The sequence below is a fragment of the Accipiter gentilis genome, chromosome 5 (genome assembly GCF_929443795.1).
Source record: "Accipiter gentilis chromosome 5, bAccGen1.1, whole genome shotgun sequence".
NCBI lineage: Eukaryota > Metazoa > Chordata > Aves > Accipitriformes > Accipitridae > Astur > Astur gentilis.
Genome location: NC_064884.1, coordinates 40,634,868 through 40,654,663, shown reverse-complemented (window position 1 = coordinate 40,654,663; position 19,796 = coordinate 40,634,868). Strand labels below are relative to the sequence as shown.

Below are 19,796 nucleotides of genomic sequence, written 5' to 3'. Positions count from 1 at the left end.
CATGATGTCAACGGTATAGAATAAGGGGTGGATACCGTCCTGGTTTCAGCTGGCATAGAGTTAATTGTCTTCCTAGTAGCTGGTACAGTGCTATGTTTTTGAGTTCAGTGTGAGAACTCTCCTTCCCAACAGAGGAAAATAACTCCTGCTTTTCCAGAAGAAAACAAGACAGGAGTGGAAAAGTCCCTGGAGACTCCTAAGGGCTACTTGTTGCTTAGGAAGTGCCTGATAATGTGCATGCACGGCATTGGAAGAATGCACAAGTTCTTCTAGGTTAAGTAGGGCAGCACAAGCATTTTTCTTCTTGGGAAAACCAGGGAAGTTTTGTATACAAAGGAGATGTCATTAAGGGGTCCAGTCTGTTTGATTTAGTCCAATGTGTCCTTCAGTCTTGTGGCCCATCTAGCCTGAGAACACCTAGAGACTGGAATGTTTTTATGGAAACCTATGATGAATGCCCCATCTTCTGTCATGGCACAACAACCAGGTTCTCTGGGGACAACTAAAAGTTACCGAGGAGGGCTGAGAAGCACTACACACAGCACCCTATACAGTTTACTGTTGAAACTAAAATATTCATAGAATCATGGAATCATAGCATGGTTTAGGTTGGAAGGGACCTTTAAAAGGTAATCTAGTCCAACCCCTTCTGCCATGGAGGTGTTTGTATTCACAAAATCTTCAAACTTCTTTGTCTGTTAGCGTCCACTTAAAAAACATCGGGTGAGGTGGGACAGGCTGGGCTGGGCTGAGCTTAAAGAGCACACACTCAGCCTTGCAATTGGGTTGTAAGTTTTATTTACAGAATACATTTATGATAATTGCTGCAAGCAGTGCTGGTCTGGGTCTTCTAAAACATACTTTGAGTAGCTGTGGTCATGGGGAAAGATCTATCTTCATATTTTTCAAAACACATCAGCGTCTGATCATTTTGTACTAGATTGTTGGAATACAGTTTTAAAATCTGTTTAAAAGGTAATCTGTTGTTACAGTGATGTAGAAAAAAGACACTGTGATAGCCATACGTGTCCTGGGTTTGGCTGGAACAGAGTTAATTTTCGCAAGAAGCTGGGAGGGGACACAGCAAGGATAGGTGGCCCGAATTAGCCAAGAGGATATTTGGTACCGTATGATGTCATGCTCAGTATATAACTGGGGGAGTTGGCCGGAGGGAGGGGGGATTCTGGGCTCAGAAACAGACAGGGCATGGGGTTCCAGGTGGTGAGCAATTGCATTGTGCATCACTTGCTGCGTATATTCTTCTATTAGTATTATTGTTTATATTATTTCTTCTCTCCTTGTGTTGTCCTATTAAACTGTCCTTATCTCAGCCCACAAGGTTTTTATCTTTTTCTTCCGAACCTCCTCTGCATCCCACCAGGGGGGAGGAGTGAGCAAGTAGCCATGTGATGCTTAGTTGCTGGCTGTGCCTAAACCACAACAGCAGTCCATGGAGAGGTAGACTGCAGTTGCTTCCTCTGCAAAGCACTATCCATAGCATTGTGTTTTAAAAAGGCCACGATGCCTTCAGGAAAGAGAGCACTCTTTCCTGAAGGAAAGGAGTACGCACATGAGTCAAAAAACTCTGTGTAGTTCTGATGTGCCAAGAGAAGTGCTAGCCGGTGCTCTCCAGGCTGGTTATGGGGATGTGTATTCACCACCACGCTCACGGGTCTTGGATAAACATGGGCCCGAGGGAGACAATTGCTTGGGTAAACACCTAGAAATGTTTCCCTGGTGTAGGGGTCTGCTGAGAATAAACAAGAGCTTGGTCCACCTCAGACTTCTGTCTGAGACAGGAGATAATTCTACCCCCAAAGCATCTACCCATTATTGCTGTAATTTAGGCAAGAGTTGTGTAGGAGGGCTCAGTCCCAGGGTCAGAGCTGGTGCTGGGGCTCAGACCAAGGCCAGACTCAAGAGAGGACAAGGTGAAGGCTCCAGCCAGTGACTGCCATGGACTATCTAGGAGCCTGGCCAGGCCAGGAGGATAGCAGTAGCCCAAGCCAGACATAGGCACAGATAGGGCAGAGCTGGGGCAGGCCTGTGCTAGGCCAGAGCTCTCATAGGGACCGTGGGCCAGGAACCGAGCCAGAGCTGGGACCCATGGTTACACTGGGCCTAGGTAGGCTTGGTCCTGATGCTCATTGTCCCTGTGTTACCACCTGACTCAGCACTGCCTCCCACAGAACCCAGCCTGGGGAGACCTGCCCCCAGTCCTCACCCCACATAGGAATTACTCTGTCCCCTGTGCTGGTCCTGTGGTGGTGGTGGTGTGTGAGGTCCGTGTGAGGGCAAACCCCCACACCACAGGGGCTCAGGGTCTGCAGATGTGGGAAGGCCTTGGCCTGTGTGTAGGGAGCAGTGGTGTTGCACAGAACACAAGTGCCACTTCAGCCTCAGGGCTCTGGGAATGCTGAAGGAACTTGGTACCTGGGGGAAGGCACTCCAACATGTGTCCTATAGTTGCACTGGTGTGTGCCATGTGCCGTTCAGGCACAGGTCATGGATCCTGCTGATTGCAGAACCAGGTCCCACTGTCACTGCCACGTCTTCCCAGAGCTGGGGATATCTCCTCTCACATGGCACCTTTCTGGACCAGAGTTGGGTTGTGGCACTTGTGAGGCTGTAGAGTTCCTGGGCCTGAAGAAAGCTGCTCCTTGCTGGGGGAACACAAGGCACCAAAGAGCATCCGTGTGTGGTTGGCCACCAGTCACTGTCTTGGGCCTGCCTTCACCCAAGGGGGTGGTTGGTTCACAGGGACAGGGGACCTCCTTGCCCAGCACAGCTCCAGCCAAAGCAAGAGCAGCACTCTTCCCCAAGAGCTTCTGGGACTGCTGACCTCCTCAGGGACTCCCACATGCCCACAGTTCCTCTCTGGAGGACAGCAGTTGCCAGGATTCCTGTTCGCATGACATGCTCCAGGGCCAAGGGAATATTTCTGAGCAGAGTCGCAGCAAGGCAAGGCGTGATGGCCCTTGGCTGTGGAGTAACCAGGGTTGTCTCCCTCAGCTTCAGGAGGCATTGCCTGAAAGAGGACTCGCTGCAGTGTGTCCCACCCTCCAATGCCTCTAGGAGTGATGAAGGGTACCCCTGTGCCCCCACCAAATTCCCCTCCAAAGCAATGGCTTTGACCCTCAGCAGTCAGTATGCAGCTGGAAAGAGCACCCAAGCGGCACAGGTAAGGTTGCAGCAATTTTTTAATGAGTCTAAAGAGGGAAATGAGGTCACTTCAAGGGGAGGCCCCCAGTGCAGGAAGGAGCAGGAGCAGCCAAGAATCTGTTCCCCTTTTCCTGCAGCAGAGTTGCCACCGGCCATCTGTTGACCTGCCTGGCAAAAGGGAGACAGCCTAGCAGGTCACTCCAGGCTGGTTTCTGGGGTCCTCAGAGCAGACTTTGAGGGGAGCACAAGACAACAAAGAAAAGAGATAAAGGGTGAGTGGAGAGGAAAGGTAGGCATTGGTTATGTTTTCAGAGAGCCCAGGCTGGTCCCTTCCATGCTGCCCTTGCAGGGCAGAGAGAGATGACCAGCTAGTCTGAAAACAACAGCATGAATTTTGATCCTCTGTCCAGCAGCATCTTCTGGGTTCCTAGGAGTCCTTATCGGAGGCCGTTGCCAGCATCTTTAGCAGGGGGGGCACCTTCTGCCACAGTAGCGGCTGGTGATGCAGGAGAGGTCACAGCACCCAGAGTTGATGGGCACGCCGTCACAGCTGAGGATGCTGCCAACAGCAGCGGAGGTGGAGGAGCCCACAACGGTGTTCTGCGGGAAGGAGCTGAGAATGGGGCCGGGCAGGGTCACCACCACGGGAGATGGCTGGATGACGACGGTGGAGTTCTGGCACTGCCTGACACAGGGCTCATTGCAGCTGTTGGCCAGCGGGGTCGGGCCGCAGGGCTGGCAGGGCTGGCACTGATCACAGCAGGACATGACTTGGGGCTGGAGGTGCACCTGGGAGAGAGGGCAGGGAGGAAGCAAAACATGGGGAGGCGTAAGGAGCATTCTGTGACCACACCACGAGGGAGCCAAAGACGATGCAGGGCCAGGAGATGGAGGCTGTGCAGAGATGTCTGAGGGCTTCTTGGCCTTGTCCTGCCAGGGCCCAGAAAGAGCCACGAGCTCCCATGCGGCTACTGCCTAGCCCTGAGTCCAGAAGGCACCTGAGTACAGTCTCAGCCTCCCTCCATGTCTGACCTTCTCCCCACTTTCCTCTCCCATGACAAGCAGCCCCATGATGTGGCATAGAACCAAGCTGGTGTCAGCTGAGAGGCCCATTGAGGTGAGACCTGACTTTAGAGAAAGCAGAGGAGGAGAAGGGGGTTGAGACTCACCTGACTCCCAAGGAGATGGAGGCAAGAGAAGTGGATGAGAGAGTGAGGAGCTGGGCTGGCTTTTATCATGGACCTTTACTGCCCCAGGCTGCCAGAGGCATCCCTTGCAGAGGTGATTATTTTCTGACAAGCTCATCTTGAATGCAAAACGTCTCACCTAATGCTATAGGCTGTGTTTTGGCTCCCTGAATTGCTGTCGTTTCATTTCCTGCTTTATGCCGGCCACATTCCCCAGTGATGGCCTCTTTTTTGTGACAGGGTGAGAGGCCCAAGCATTTCCGGAGCAAAACACGTCAGCGTGGGCAGAGGACTCAGCTCACATGCTGGAGGAGTCCAGTAAAGGACACTCAAGGTAGAGTAAACAGCTGGCTTAGACAACGCACATACACACACATCCAGACCTCTAGTCATCTAGAGCTAATTGAGAAGGCTCAAGACACCCCAAGAGAGGCCCACTATCCAGGGCCACCACACAAGTCTTGGACTTGACAGAGTCATGGGGAAGACTGATCTGCAGTCGGTGAGAGTGGGAGGTGCAGCTGATGAGAGTAATGTGCCCAGCTTGAAACCATTTCACCCCCACAAAAGCCCTTTCCCTGCTATCTGTCTGTCCCTGAGTAGCGTGGATGTGGCTATGGGGTTTAGCCATGGGATGGAGGTGCTTGTAGGCTCTGGTAGGACAGCCTGTGGGTTCACTTCTGATGGCATGATGAAGCAAGCCATGCGCACGTGACCAGGTATGCAGGCCTTGCTGTGAGCTTGTGCTAGCTGGGCAGTTCAGAGGCCACGACTGGGCAATTACTTTGGGATGGCATAAGTCCCATGTGTGAGCTGATGCCTCTTCAGTGACTGTGGGAAGAGTCTGTAGAATCTTTTAGAGCAGGTCCAGAGGAGGGCCATGAAAATGATCAAGAGGGATGGAACACCTCTCCTATGAGGGAAAGCTGAGAGGTGCAGTTGTTCAGCCTGGAGAGGAGAAGGCTCTGGGGAGACCTTCTTGCGGCCCTTCGATATTTAAAGGAGACTTATAAGGAAGAGAGAGAAAGACTGTTTACCAGGGCCTGTAGTGACAACATACGGGGCAATGGCTTTAAACTGAAAGAAGGTAGGTTTAGATTGGGCATAAGGAAGACATTATTTCCCCCAGTGTTAAATGCTGCGTGTGACATCATATGGTATGGAATATCCCTTGGGTCAGTTAAGGTCAGCTGTCCCGGGTGTGTCCTCTCCCAACTTCTTGCGCACCACCAGCCTCCTCACCGGAGGAGTGGTATGAGAGGCAGAAAAGTCCTTGATGCTGTGTAAGCACTGCTCAGCAATAATGAAAACATCCCTGAATTATCAACACCGTTTTCAGCACAAATCCAAAGCATAGCCCCATACCAGCTACTGCGAAGAAAATGAACTCTGCCCAGGCCCAAACCAGCACAGCCTGCCACACGCCTCCTGCTCAAGAAGAGGTGGCAGATGACGCCACCTTCAGGCAGTTGGGGAAAGCCTCACCATCATAGGCCCTGGGAACCAGGGGTGGGTTTTAACACCTCAGCATCTGCCTCAGGGGCAAAATGGCCGGGCACAAGCAAACCAGGAAAGGTCCTGCTCCTCCACACAGCTGTACACACACGAAAGCACACCCATACACACACCTGTGCCCACACAATTATGTCCATGCAGACCAGTCACACACGTTCATGCTCTCCTGCCTGCCCCCTGCAAAGAAGTCCCATGTTGCAAAGAAAAGAAAAAAAATCCTCCAGTGCTAGAAGGTCCCACCTGACCTCGGTGATCTCCTCAAGGGTCTGGGACCAGCCCCTGCCCTTGCAAAGGGAGCGGTGCCACAGGGACACGCTCATGTGGCAGCAGAAGGGTGTGTGTCTGGGACAAGGCAGACTCCCCTCTGGCTACAGACACTGAGGCTGGCACATCAGAAGTGATGTAGTAAGAAACCTGTCTCTAGACTCACTTTAAGGTAAATACCCTCTCTTCCAAAGGCAGAGAAGTGCAGACGCAACCTTACATTACAGAGCAGCTGAAAAACACGGTTTGGCTACCCTGTGATTTTCCATGCATTCTTTTTCTTTTTTCCCCAGTTTGAATTGATGTGCTGGCGCTGTTTCTTCTTCTCCTTTGCATGCAGGTGCAGGTGGTGTAGTTGCCTGTAGTGAGAGGAAGCTGCCTGCAGCCTCCCCTGTTAACCTTGAGCTGGCTGAGTTTATCTTGCAGCCAAGATACGCAAAAGAGTTTCTGCACAAAATAATAATACAAGAGACATGATGGTGTATTTGCTTTACCTGGCAAGGTTTCGGTACTGAAGGGCTGCAATGATGGCTTCTGTGAGAAGATGTCAGAAGCTTCCCCCATGTCAGAAAGAACCAGTAACAGGCGCCTCCAGGACAGACCCGTTGCTGGCCAAAGCTGAGCCCATCAGAAACGTTGACAGCACCTCTGTGATAACATATTTAAGAAAGGGGAAAAACCAGTGTGCAGCAGCCAGAGGAGAAGAGTGAGAAAAGTGACAGCAACAACTCTGCAGACACCAAGGTCAGTGAAGGAGGAGGGAGAGGAGGTGCTGCAGGAGCCACAGCAGAGATAGCCCTGCAGCCCTGCAGAAGACAATGGCGAAACAGCTTGTCCCCTGGCAACCCATAGAGGACCACGATGGAGCGCATATCGACTCTGCAGTCCACAGAGAACCTCGTAGCAAAGCAGGTGAAGATGGCCTGAAGGACGTTGCAGCCTGTGGAGAACCCACACTGCAGCAGGCTCCTGGTAGAAACTGTGGCCCATGGAGAGGAGCCCACACAGGAGCAGGTTTTCTAGCAGGATGTGTGGCCCCACAGGCGACCCACACTGGAGAAGCCCATTCCTGAAGGACTGAAGCCCATAGAAGGACCCATGCGGGAGCAGTTCATGAAGAATGACAGCCCATGGGAAGGCCCCATGGTGGAGAAGTTTGTGAAGGACTTGTCTTGTGGGTGGGCCCCCAGCCTGGAGCAGGGGAAGGGCATGAGGAGGAAGGAGCGGCAGAGATGAAGCAGTATGAACTGGCTGCAACCCCCATGCCCCATCACCCTGTGCTGTTTGCAGGGAGGGAGTAGAAGAGTTAGGTAGGAGTGAAGTTGATTCTGGCCAGAAGGGAGGGGTGGGGGCAATTTGCTTCTAGTTTTGTTTCATTTTTCACTATCCTACTCTCTTGCAGTTAATTGGCAATACATTAAATTAATTTCCCCAAGTCGAGTCTGGTTTTCCCATGGCAGCAATTGGTAAGTAATCTCCCTGTCCTTATCTTGACCCACAAGCCTTTCATCGTATTTTTCTCCCCCAGTCCTGTTGATGGAGGGGAGTGATAGAGCGGCTTGGTGGGTACCTGGCAGCCAGCCAAGGTCAATCTGCCTCAGACAGGTAAAGCGAAGAGAGGAAGCATAGGAGAGCAGTGATGTTATGGCTGGAAGTACCAGAGATGTCCTGTCCCCCTTGTTCCATGCCCTGTAAAACAACGGGGGCACAGAGATCACTAAACAGCCCAGTTCCTTGTGTGGTGTAGAAGAGAAGGAAGAGATTTGGTGTGGCTGGTGGGCAGGGGCATCCAGCACTTCATGCTTGAGGCTGCATGGCATGCGGTGAGGGGAAGCAGTCACGTGAGGCTCCATCCACATAATGGTTCTGCATGAGATAAAGGAAAGGAAGGATTTTCATGGACAACTTGGAAGGTGGAGCAGCAGCTATGGGCCATCCCAAGGGCTGTTCCCTTCTTTAGCCCTCTTCCCATTCTGCAAAGCAAATCGTCTTTTGGAACTCAACACCACCCCCTGTGACCCCAGCGCAGCCCCAACCACAGCAAGAGGAACACTCTTCCTCAAGAGGTCATGTGGCTGCTGACCCCTGAGGGCTTCCTGCCTTTCTGGATGTTTGTGGGCAGAGGCACAGCAGGGCAAGGCCTGATCGTCACAGGCAGCAGAGCAGCCAGGGATGACTTCCTCAGCTCCATGAGAGAGTGCCCCAAAGAGGATGCACTGCAGGGTGTGGACCCTCTCATTCCTCTGTGGATGGAGAAGAGTCTCCTTGTGCTCTCATCTCCCCCATCCACCCCACAGCAACATCCTTCTGCTTTGGCTGCTTGACGAGTGTCCACAGGGGGAAGGACCAAAGGGAGGCAAGGCTTGAATGCAGCAGAGCTTTAATGAGTCAAAAGAGGGCAACGAGTTCACTCCAAGTGGAGGACAGAAGTGCAGGGAGTGCTGGGGACAGCCGAGAGTCTGGAGTCCTTGGCCATGGGGAAGTTCCTGCATCATGCCTGCCCCGTGGAGGGAGAGGAGACAGATGGTCCCTACCAGGTTGGTGTTGGGGAGACGGTGTGGGCAAGGGGATAGGCAGCCACAAAGAAAAGGGAAAGGCAGGCAAAACCATTCAGGTATACTGAAAACAGCATCCAAAAGACGGATCCTCTGCCCAGCACCATGTTCTGAGTTCCTCAAGGTGTCACCCTGGGGCTTTTGCAGCATCTTTATCTGGAGATGGGGTCCTCCTGCCTAGTAGCGTCTGGAAATGCCAGAGAGGTCACAGCACCCAGAGTTGATTGGCACTCCATCACAGCTGAGGATCCTGCCAACAGCAGCGGAGGTGGAGGAGCCCACAACGGTGTTCTGCGGGAAGGAGCTGAGGATGGGGCCGGGCAGGGTCACCACCACAGTGGAGGGTTCAATGACGACGGTGGAGTTCTGGCACTGCCTGACACAGGGCTCATTGCAGCTGTTGGCCAGCGGGGTCGGGCCACAGGGCTGGCATGGCAGGCACTGGCTGTAGCAGGACATGTCGTGGGGCTGGAGGTGCACCTGGGACAGAAGCAGGGAGGAAGTAGAGCACAAGGGTGACTGAGGAGCAGCCTGGTTACCCTGTCACAGAGGAGCCAAGGCCCATAATGAGTGGGGAGCTGGAGGCTCGGCCAGAAGACACGCTGTCTTCATTGCCCTACAAGGAACTGACTGACCCAGGGAGGCTCTCTCCTAATTCGTAAACCAAAACACCCCTCGACCATGTCCCAGCCTCTCTCTACGCAGTCCTTCTCCCTGCTTCCCCCTCTCAGGAGAAGAAGATCCAAACCCCAGCACAGGCCAGAGCCAGTATCAACAGAGAGGTCCATCGAGGAGAGATCTCACTTTGGAAGAGAAGGAGAAGGGCCTTCAGACTCACCTGGTTCCCAAGGAGAAGGAGGCAAGAGGAGTGGATGAGAGAGCAGGGACTTGGGCTGACTTTTATACCTGCCCTTCATTGCTGCAGGACCAGAGGCAGAGGTAACAATTTTCTGACAAGCTCATCTTCAATGCAAACCTTCGCAGCTAATGATATGGGCTGTGCTTTGGTTTCCTGCACTGCTGCCTTCTCATTTCCAGATTTTTCCATGCCCATTCCCCAAAGAAGGCTTCTTCTGAGCAGCAGGATGAAACGCCCAGGATTTCTCAGGCAGGAATGCAGCAGTGCAGGCAGAAGACACAGCTCAAGCGCTGGACAAGTCCAGAGCAGGCAAGTGACATTAGCCTAGGTCACGCTGTTGGGACTGTTTGAAGTGTCATTCTCAGGAAGGAGCTCCAGCAATGCTCAGCTGGATATCGTGGGCTCCTGTGCATGAGGGTGTGCCATGTCCTGGTCTTTCCTTCCCTCCTCAACTCAACCCGATGGTCCATTCTTGTTCTTGCCTCCCCAGGTGTGTGCATTGTGCTCCTAGGTTTTGACCCCCTCCTGCCTAACACTGCCCAGTCCCCAGGGGTCCTCAGCAGGGTCCATGGTTCATGGTGTTCTTGTGTGTGTTCTTGTCTTGTGTGTACTTGTAAGCAAACAGGTTTGTGTGGATGAACGTGGAAGCATATTTATGTGTCCAAGCCCAAGCAGGTGTGCATAAGCCTGTGTCTGTGTGTCCTTGTGTGTCCCTCATCATGAGGGAATATGCTGCTCATGGCAGGGATACTCTCCACTGCTCTCTCCAGGAGCACCACAGAGCAGCAGGTTCCCAGGGTCAGGAGGAGCCTGAGTGCAGCTGAGTGGTGATGGCACCAGACTGCTAGAGAACTGTCCAGGGAAGAGGCACTGAAATGCAGCCACTGTCTCCTGAGACCTCCTTTCCCTGCCCTCCAAAGCGCACGCTCCGCTGCTGCTGATTCAGGCCCCAACAAGGATGGTTTCACACTAGTTTTGATCCACAGTTTAATTCAGTGGAAACAATATTGGGAATACCTCAGCATGGCTGGCAGTCCTCCCTGCCTGCCTCTCCACACCAGGACACAGCGGCTCTCCCCAGCGCTAGAGAGCTCAAAAGGATGGGGATTGCTTTCTGGGGACGCAGAAAGGCTGAGGAATCCTGCTGACATTGCGCTGGCCATCCTTGAGTGGATGTGCTTCCAGTGCAGGGTCAGTGGTGTCTGGGGCGGTGCACGACCTCTCTCATGTCCATGTCAAGGCCAAATGTACTTGTGCAGTTCCTCGGCCTGGTGCTCTGTCAGGCAGGGACTGAGACCTTGGATCAAACAGGTACTGAATGAAAGGAACACGCATCCTGATATCCCTGTGCTGTGAGTGGAAGGAGAGACCCTGTGGCCTGCACAGGAAAGGCAAAGAACTGGTGACTGCTTTGGACTTCAGCCCACAAGGACCTTCCTGCCCCACATTGGAATCTCAGTCTGAGAGCCCAGCAACTGCCCCTGGGATGGAAGGGGCATTGGACTCGAGACCGTGTCCCCCAAAGACAGCTGCTGTCCCACAGGGGTGTCCATAACAGACCGTCTTTCTGACAAGGGCTGTACACAGTGTGTAAATTTTCTGAGCCCATCTCCCTGTCTGAATGTCTGTCAGCCTGAGGCCAGGACCAGCTGAGGGAGAAACCACCCTAGTCAGTCATGCATGCTGGCAGCTGGCTTCCTAGGAAGCAGATCCGTAGAAAAGGACGTGGGGTTTTAGGAGAGACCCAGCTGAACATGAGACAGCAGTGTGCCTTTGCAGCAAACAGGACCAAGTGCATCCTGAGCTGTGTCAGTCAAAGTGTTGCCACCCGGTCCAGGAAGGTGACCCTGCCCCTCTGGCCCTTGAGAGACCACAGCTGGAGTAGTGCATCCAGGTTGGGGGTCCCTGGTACAAGAAGGATATTGACATACTGAAGGGAGCCCGGCAAAGGCCACCAAGTCGATTACGGGGGCTGACAAAGATGACGTGCAAGGAGAGGCTGAGAGACGTCAGCCTGCTCCTCTTGGAGAAGAGTTGTCTCAGGGGAGACCTTGCTTTCTACAACTACTTGCTGAGAGGAGACAGAGAAGAGGGACCTGGTCTCTGGAAGTACCCAGGGGATAGAACATGGGGAGATTAAGCAACAGGCTACAAACACTAATGAGAAAAGGAACGTCTTTCACAGGGAGGTTGAGCAATCTCCATCCTCGGAGGTGTTCAAAGCTGGACTGAATGTGACCTTGAGCCACCAGATCTAACGCGAACTGTTCCAAGCCAGAGCTGATCCATATGAGCTCTGCAGGTCCCTTCCGACCTGCGTTCTGACTCAGTGATTTCCCCCTCTCCCCTGCCCTGAACCCTGCACTGCCGTGGGCACGTGTCCTCACAGCCCCTTGGCCACAGCACAACCTTTAGGCACTGTGCCGGGAGTGCAGAGAGGCAGCTGAAGGGAGGGAGGCCGAGAGCCTCCTCCCTGCCATCCGCAGGAAACCAGCGGCTGCTGCCGGCAGCCCCTGAGCTCGGAGACAGCTCTGGGAAGCTGGTCCATCTCCTGGGTCAGGGCCCTGCTGCTGTGCCGGGCTGCTTCTTGCTGGGGAGGTGTCCTTGCTGGAGGAGCGGGAGAGGGCATTTCCCAGGAGACCAAGTGGTGCCCGTGCAGAGCCCCTGCGCCCTCGCAGCCCGGGCGAGACCCCGAGCGGCGCCGGCGCAGGGCTCAGCCCCGGGGCGGAGCTGGCGGAGGCGGCGGAGAGGAGGCGCCGCGGCCGGAGCAGAGAGCCGGGGCTGGCGGGGGGCGGCGGAGCGGCGGGATGCGGCGGTGCCGGGGCGCGGCGCTGGCGGCGCTGGCCGCGGTGCTCCTGGGTGCGCGGGGCTGGCGGGGATGGACGGGGGCGGGGAGCCCAGCGCCAAGCCTTCCCTCTCCTTCTCCAGCGTGTCTTTCCCCCTGCCTGCCTCTCTGCCATCCCTCGTCCCCCTTCCAAACCCTCCGAGTCCTCGCTTCCTCTTCTCCCTATTTTGCCATCACCTCTGGTGGTCCAAGCCTGCTTGCATGTACGCCTGCCTTTCCAGGCACCGGCTCTTTCACCCGTGCATTTCGCAGCTCTTACTGCCCTGACTGTAGCCCTCTGCCCTTCACTGTAACAACCCACCTCCCCGTCTACTCTTCCTCTCCCCATCCATCCATCCATCCATCCACCCCCCCAGCTTTGACCAATCTCTCCATGCATCTAGCATCCTTAAGGCCTCTTCCTACCCCAAGACCCCTCTCTCATCTCTCCCTTTCCTTCATGTCTGTAGGCACAGCTTTACTTTCCTGCACCACACTGTTATTGCAGACATCCTCTCGCCCCCCGTGCATCCAGCATTTATTCTTCTTCTGAATTCAACCCTTCATCCTCCACTGCAACACACCCAACTCTCCTGTCTCCTCTCCCTCTCCCCATCCATCCCTACACCTGACTTTCATTCTAACTCTGCATGCACCTATTTCACATTCCCTCCTGGACTTCTGCCCTTGCTCCACACACCTGCCCCAGGACCACTCTCCATCCCTGTTGATGGGCACATGTCGCCACCCGTTCCAGTGCAGCTCTGTCTCACTGCCACTGTTCCTGACTGTTTCTCTGGGAAAAGAGCCACCAGAGCTGAGCGATCTTTGGTGATCTTTGGTCTTTCCTTCTCCTTTCTCGGCAGTGGCTGTGGTCAGAGCCCAGGTGCAGCAGGAGGCGTTGGCGGAGACCACCGAGGGCACCGGCATCAGCATCAACTGCTCACACCCCAACAAACAGTTCACCGACTATATCTGCTGGTACCGTCAGCTCCCGGGCCGAGGCCCCGCATTCCTCGGAGGCACTTTTGAAGAATCCAAAGAGCTGTCGGACCCACCGGGGCGGCTGTTGGTGGCGGCAGACCACCGGTCCAGCGCCCTGTGGCTCGCCTGGCCCCGGCGCGGGGACGTGGCCGTGTATTACTGCGCCCTGGGAGACACGGGGAGAGGAGCCGGGGCTGCGGCCGGTCACGAACCGCCGCGGGCGGGGCCGGGCCTGCGGGGCGGGGGCGGGGGGACTGCGCCGGGCGGTCCCGCCAGGGGGCGCTGCCGCTTCGTCCGCCGGCGCCGCCTCGCCACGCCCGGCCACGCCCTACCACGCCCAGTTCCGCCCGGCGGGCCCCGGGGCGGTTCCCCCGCCCGCCCGGCACAGGCACCGGCACCGGCACCCCCGCCCTCCCACCGGGACGCAGACAGACATCCCTCGCGACAGCGGGGAGGAATCGCGACCGGAGCGGTGGCGGTGGCTGGCGGTGCCCGGGAAGGAGCGATTGCAGCCACCGGCCCCGCTGGCTCCCGGCGAGGAGCAGCGCCTTTCTGCCCTGCCCAGGGAGGCGGGGGCAGCAGAGATCCTCCTGCCCACGGGCAGCCCTCGGTCTTGTCGCAGGGACCGGCCACTCCTGACACGGGACATACAGGGCCTCTTCTCGGGCGTCTGACTTTGCCCACTGGGATAGTCAAAGGAGCCCTGAGCAGGTGCTCCCCTCTGGTCTGTAACCACAGGGACTCCCCTGCGAAGTTGATAATGCAAAACTGGACTTAGAAAAATACACCCAGAAGGGGTTCCACATTTCATTACTTTCTAAAAGCTCGGGTAGACAATTGAAAAAGGAGTCCTCCCTCTACAGACTTTCAGGGAGCTTTCAAAATGTTTCTGCTAGTGTTACAAAGTCATCCCACACAGTCAGGAGTTCAAGCTCCACAGGGACAGGAGAATGGGGCTGTCAAGGTCCCAGGCATCTTCAAGCAATCCCCACAGTGGCTCAGTGTTGAGACTACGAGCTTGTTTCACACAATTCAGAACCTTTGGAGTTGAGGCTGAGGAGCCAGGGGTAAAAGCATGGACTGGACACACTGACCACAGCCTCAAGGGAGACAGGTTCCTACTTGACGAGTGATTCAGAGATTTGCTGAGTTGCCCTAAGGGGCTGGAGGTCTGAGGTGAGTGGGACCTGGCAGGAGGCCTCTAGGAAGAGACTGTGGTCTCTAGCCCATCCCCAGAGAACTCTGTGCAGCTTGAGTAGCAGACAGAGCTGTTCAAAGCCCATGGTTAGAGGCTTCTGAGGCACAGAGAGACACAGATCAGCCCTGCTCCCTGTCCCAGCTGGACTTTGTGTTTCCAGAGAACTACTGGCATGTGGTCAAACAAGGCAGAGCAGCAGGCATAGGCCAGGCCAGCACATGGATGAGACACATGTTCACATGTGATTATCCCCTCTCATCCCTGTCTCCATCTGTCTTCCCATGCTTGCTGCAGGCCAAACTGCCTTGACCCTTCCCTTCCCCTGCCTCTGCTGCTTCTTCTAAGCATCCCATGTCTTGCACAATCCAGAGAAACTTTTCCACTGCATCCCATAAGGATTCTGATCCCATTGTATGCAGAAACACGCCTGAGTTTATAAGATGATCCTGTATTCTCGCCCTTCTGGGAGGTGTCATCTGCAGACAAGGAGTCAATTGCAATATCTGAAAGGATGGGGAGAAGATATTTGTAAAGAGGGTTGTGTGCCCTCTTGCCTAAAAATTGTGTGTTTGACTCTGGGTGGGATATTTACAGCAGGAGCTATTTCCAGAGACATTTTGAGTGGAGAGAAACGCTCTGTGAGTAGAGGGAGTAAGACTTCTGCCTTCAAGTACCTTTGGCTGTTGCTGGTTCTACATCCTTTCAGATACTACCGAGGGACAAGGAGCATATTGGGGAGCTGCAAAGGGACATGTCTTCATCCCCATGAGAGGTGGGTGCAGGCCCCTGTCTCCGGCTGGCCCCTGGATGGCAGAAGAAGTTCACCATGGACCCACCTTCCTTGCTGGCTGCTGCTTGGGCTGGCTGTGATCTCGATGCTGAACAACTTAGCTTTGTCCCATGCAAATCTGTAACACAGTAAGGATTGCAGTTTGGGGTCTTTCCTTGGGCTGAGCACTTTAACAACTTCAGTTTCTCACCCTACAGAGCCTCCCCGTGGCAGAGGTGTGAAGTCCCAAGCATGACTGTCTCAGAAGACACTCTTCTTCATTCCCTCCCATCAGCTATTTACACACACCACCAAGATCCCCCTAGAGCCTTCTCTTCCCAAGGCTGAGCACTGCCAGCCCTTTCAGCCTGTCCTCATAAGAAAGATGCTCCAATCCCTGCACCACTTTGCTGGGCTTACTCCAACATCTTTCTTGCACTGGGGATCCCAGGGCTGGACCCAGCACTCCAGAGGTGGCCTCACCAGGGCTGAGTAGAGAGGAAGGATTGGGTCCCTTGTCCTGCTGGTGATGCTCTTCCTACTGCAGACCAGGATGCTGTTGGCCTTCCTTGCCATGAGAGTGCATTGCCACAGCAGACCCAGGAACATCCCTGAGCTCCTGAAACTGAGTGGGACACAGCAGTGAGTATTCAGGGGAAATATCCCAGCTGTTTGTCCAGTTCTTGCTCTTCCCTCAGCGTCCATCAATGACCACTGTTGGAGAAGTGGGCTTTTGCTAGGAGACATGACTGCTCCTATGGTTTAATCTCCCAGCCAAAGAAGCTCAAGGAGGGAAAAGGTCTTCCTAGGCCTGCATCTGGGGATCAGCAAAAGCCTCAACATGTGGGCAAGACCTATCAGCCATGCACTGGGCAAGATTCTCTGTTCAACCCCTTGAGATGTCCCCCCTGCTTTTCACATCTCTCCTCCAGCTCTAGGGACTTACCAGTGCTTGGCTGGGGGCAGTCCCCATATCTTTGAGTCTCTGTGGGTTTGCCTTTTCTCCGAAAACTGCTGGAGGCTGCATTTCTGGGGTGTACATTTCTCGGATCTATTTTGTCCCTCTGTGCACATGTCTCTTGTTATGCTAAGTCTGTTTTGGAAAGCAAAGAGCTGTCCCTGGAGATGATCTGTGGTGGAAGCTGACAAAAGCAGCCATGGTAACAGGCCAACATGGTCTAATTACAGGAGTGATGTCAGCTCAGTAGGCCCTGGCATCAGGGCCTTTTGTTGCAAGGCCTTCTGAGGTGACAAAGAAAGCTCACTCTCTGCCCCTGGAGAAAAATGTCTCTGTGAGGTACTGGAAGGTGGATGAGAAACCCCATTCCCATCTGGATGGATAAGAAAGGTAAGAATTGGAACCTACCTGGAGGTTGAATTCAGGTCTGTCCTCATCTGCAGCTATACTCAAACTTCTTTGGGGGTAGATTCAGGACCTTGCAGGAAATGCAGGATATCTTGGGAGTGCAAACAATAAATATGCTGGAATACGGGGGCACAAACTAACTCCTTCCAGAATGGCATTTCAAGTGGGCTCAGTGCTTTTTTACATGCACCTTACATCTGCAACCAATTGCTCCTTTGGCCAATCTTTCCCTTTTCCTTCATGTTTGTAACTTCTCAGGCATCCTGAAAAGTGAATCCAATGCTTTAGTGTTGCTGCAGGTGTTGCAGGGAGACACTTCAAAGACTGAGCTCAACATGGGCTTTCCCCTCAGAGCCTTCACTCAAAAGACCCAGTCTTGTCTGGGGACAGGACCCTTTCAGCACCCTGAGGAACTCGCACACCTGAGGAACTTCGCCAGAGGTCACTGTAAAGGTGTGTGGAAGGTGAGAGCTGCTGGTTCACTAAGGCTGTCAGCTCAAGCCCCTTTTCCTTTCAAAGGGAAGAACAAGTAAAAGGGAAAGTGATAAACAAAGCACACAATGACACCAATCTCTCAGTAAGTGATAAAGGAGACAAGGACGGGGACCAGAGGTCTTCAGCTGCCAATTGATGGGCCATTAGGAAACTGCAGGTGTGGCTTTGAAGCTCAGGGTCAGCCTGAGCTTTGTAAGTGACAAGAAGTGACAAGATGAACATGAGGATTACGGATGTTTGAAGGGGTCCTGCAGGACTAGGCAACACTTATTAAGGAATGCTTAGGGGAAAGCTCAAAGGTGGGGGGAAGAGAGGACTGGGGAGGTGCAAGGGGAGGCAATAAAGAGGAGGAAGAATGAAAGGAGGTACCTGCACCTAAGCAGGGGCTGGTCGGTGCACTTGTTGGGATGTTCTCTGTGCCTGATCATGACAGTCCCTCCTGCTTTCTTATGAAATCCTTTCTTAACCACTGTTCTGTATATCTTCACTGCCTTTCCCATGTGTGAGTGCTGCAAGGCCTGAGTGTCAGTAACTGGAAAGACTGGTATAAGAGGTCTGGGTGCCAGTAACTGGGCAAACAACCAACAGCTATAGGAATTTTAGACCTGGGTGCCAGCAACTGGATGGACTGGGACATGTGCTCTAAGGTCTAAGTGCCAGCAACTGGAGAAGGAAGAACGTGCCAGTAGGGTCATACATCCTGCTGCTGTCAGTAACTGGAGGGACCATATTGCATGTGTATGTGTGAGAGGTCAAAGGACCAGTGACTGGAGGGACCTCAGTGTGTTTCTAGTTTTCCTTAGTGAATTGAACCTGATATACATGGGGATCTATGTGGAACTTGCTAGCATATTTCAAGTTGACCTAACTGGTGAGTGAAAGGAAAAGCTGTATCTGACACAGAGACGGGTAAGAGAGCCCAGGGCCCACTCATGCACATTAAGCAGGCTGATATTACCAGCCCACAGTAATGTTTGAGTGGGGGTGATTGTGACAGGAGTGGGTGATTGCATGCATCTCTCTGCTAGCTGACATCAGGCTGCCCTTGCCAGAGAGAAGGAGGAGACCCAGGTGCTGGGGCCCAGGATCCAGGCAGGGCTATTGGATGAGCTGAAGGCCTATGCTGATATTAGAGGGGCCACTTAGATGATGAATACATCAGAGCAACTCCTATATGGAGAAAGGCTGAGTGAGCTGGGAGTGTTCAACACAGAGAAAAGAAGTCTCAGGGGAGATGTCATCAACGTGTACAAATACCTGAAGGGAGGCTGTGAAGAAGATGGAGCCAGCATCTTCTCCAGGATGTCCAGTGACAGGACAAGAGGCATTTGGCACAAACTGAAAGGAGGCTCTGTCTGAACACCAGGAAACAATGTTTGACTGTGAGGATGAGGAAGTACTGTCACAGGATGTCCAGAGAGGTTGTGGAGTCTCCACCCCTGGAGGCATTCAAAAGCTGTCTGGACATGGTCCAGGCAACCAGCTCTGGGTGAGCCTTTCTGAGCAGGGTGGTGGACCAGATGACCTCCAGAGGTCCCTTCCAAATTTACCAATTCTGTGTTTCTGTAACACAAGGCATGAGGAGGGTCTTAGAGAACTGGCCTTCTTCAGGCTTCAAAGAGAAGCTAAAGGGAGAGCTTTTTAATCTTCTAACATTTGACTGGAGAATGAAGAGAGGAGGGAGCCACTGGAGCCAAACTTGGAGGTTGACTGGTGGAAGCCAGATGGAGCAAAAATCTTCCTGAGCATAGTGATAGAAAGAAAAGTTATGGACACAGTCTAGAACAGGGGTAATTTATACTACAATTAAGGAATTTATTTTGGTTTTACCCATGAGGTTAGAACATGGATGTACATGGATCCCAGTAAGAATGTCACTCTGGCTGCATAAGGTGTTGATTAAAATACTATTAATTGGAGATAATACAAGAAGGAAAAGGGGATAGCACAGGTAAACTTATGCCCCTTCAGATGCTGGCATATCCTAATTATGGATCATGAAATGGACCTTGACCCACCATTTGTCACATGGTGCAAATTTTGCCCATGCTGAGATCCACTGACATTGTCATTTTTGGAGTTTTCATGGGATTTTTTTAGAAATAGACAACTCTGTTTATCATTTCTACTGTTGAAGCAAAATAACATTTGTATGAAAACATGGTGTTTCCCTCCTAGATAAAAAGAAGGACATGCTTGTGACATCATTGCCGAGTGCCAAATGACATATATAGCACAGCACAGGTCTGTGCCTAGTCAAGTCAGCTGCCATGCAGATCCCTAACTTCTCCATGAACACTAACCTTCTGGATACTGTGGGCCACTACAGCCAGGCAGGTAGATACACTGGTTCATGAGGTACTTTTGTTTGGATAGGGGGAGAATTCTGAGTATTTAAAATTAACAGTTGGGGTCTACAGGGCTTTGAGTGTCACTCATCAGGTGTCTGAGAACTACAATCCAGAGGTGTGCTGAGGGAGGTGTGGGGGCAGAAACTGTGATGGAGCCAGGTGCAGCCAAGTCAGACAAAGTATTAGGGATGGTGCGACAGGAGACATAAGCATCAAGAAAGGAGAGACTCCCAGTGATGTGGCTATATGGTCAGCAAGGATAGTTGC

The 19,796-nt window shown here is 53.3% G+C and overlaps 3 protein-coding genes across 4 annotated transcripts in view; 1 reads left to right on the top strand and 2 right to left on the bottom strand.

Moving 5' to 3' along the window:
- Positions 1-3,606: 3,606 nt before the first annotated feature.
- On the bottom strand, positions 3,607-9,600 carry LOC126038924 (feather keratin Cos1-1/Cos1-3/Cos2-1-like). 2 transcript variants are annotated; one of them, XM_049801377.1, is made up of 2 exons: positions 9,522-9,600; positions 3,607-3,932 (listed from the first exon to the last, which is right to left on the bottom strand). In XM_049801377.1, exons 1-2 carry the CDS (start codon positions 9,598-9,600, stop codon positions 3,625-3,627), a joined length of 387 nt encoding a protein of 128 aa, XP_049657334.1. In that variant the 3' UTR covers positions 3,607-3,624. The 2 variants fall into 2 exon arrangements, with proteins under 2 accessions (XP_049657334.1, XP_049657333.1); XM_049801376.1 differs by lacking the exon at positions 9,522-9,600 and adding an exon at positions 4,332-4,447 and having other exon boundaries at positions 3,607-3,951.
- LOC126038951 (feather keratin Cos2-3-like) lies at positions 8,861-9,157 on the bottom strand. Its single transcript, XM_049801410.1, has one exon. It carries the CDS (start codon positions 9,140-9,142, stop codon positions 8,861-8,863), a length of 282 nt encoding a protein of 93 aa, XP_049657367.1. The 5' UTR covers positions 9,143-9,157.
- A 2,748-nt stretch (positions 9,601-12,348) lies between the features above and the next one.
- The window catches only part of LOC126038902 (M1-specific T cell receptor alpha chain-like), a 198,391-nt gene continuing 190,943 nt past the window's right edge, over positions 12,349-19,796 (top strand). Inside the window, exons 1-2 of the mRNA XM_049801364.1 lie at positions 12,349-12,401; positions 13,233-13,521. Coding sequence (XP_049657321.1) covers positions 12,350-12,401; positions 13,233-13,521 — 341 coding nt within the window. The 5' untranslated portion in view covers position 12,349. The remainder of the gene's footprint in view (positions 12,402-13,232; positions 13,522-19,796) is intronic.

Coding starts and splice junctions, on each gene's coding strand:
- LOC126038924 (XM_049801376.1), bottom strand. CDS start 4,400: ATGATAAAAGCCAGCCCAGCTCCTCACTCTCTCATCCACTTCTCTTGC. Junction 3,952..4,331: donor TCCATCTCCTTGGGAGTCAG/GTGAGTCTCAAC, acceptor CCTCTCTCCCAG/GTGCACCTCCAGCCCCAAGT.
- LOC126038951 (XM_049801410.1), bottom strand. CDS start 9,142: ATGTCCTGCTACAGCCAGTGCCTGCCATGCCAGCCCTGTGGCCCGACC.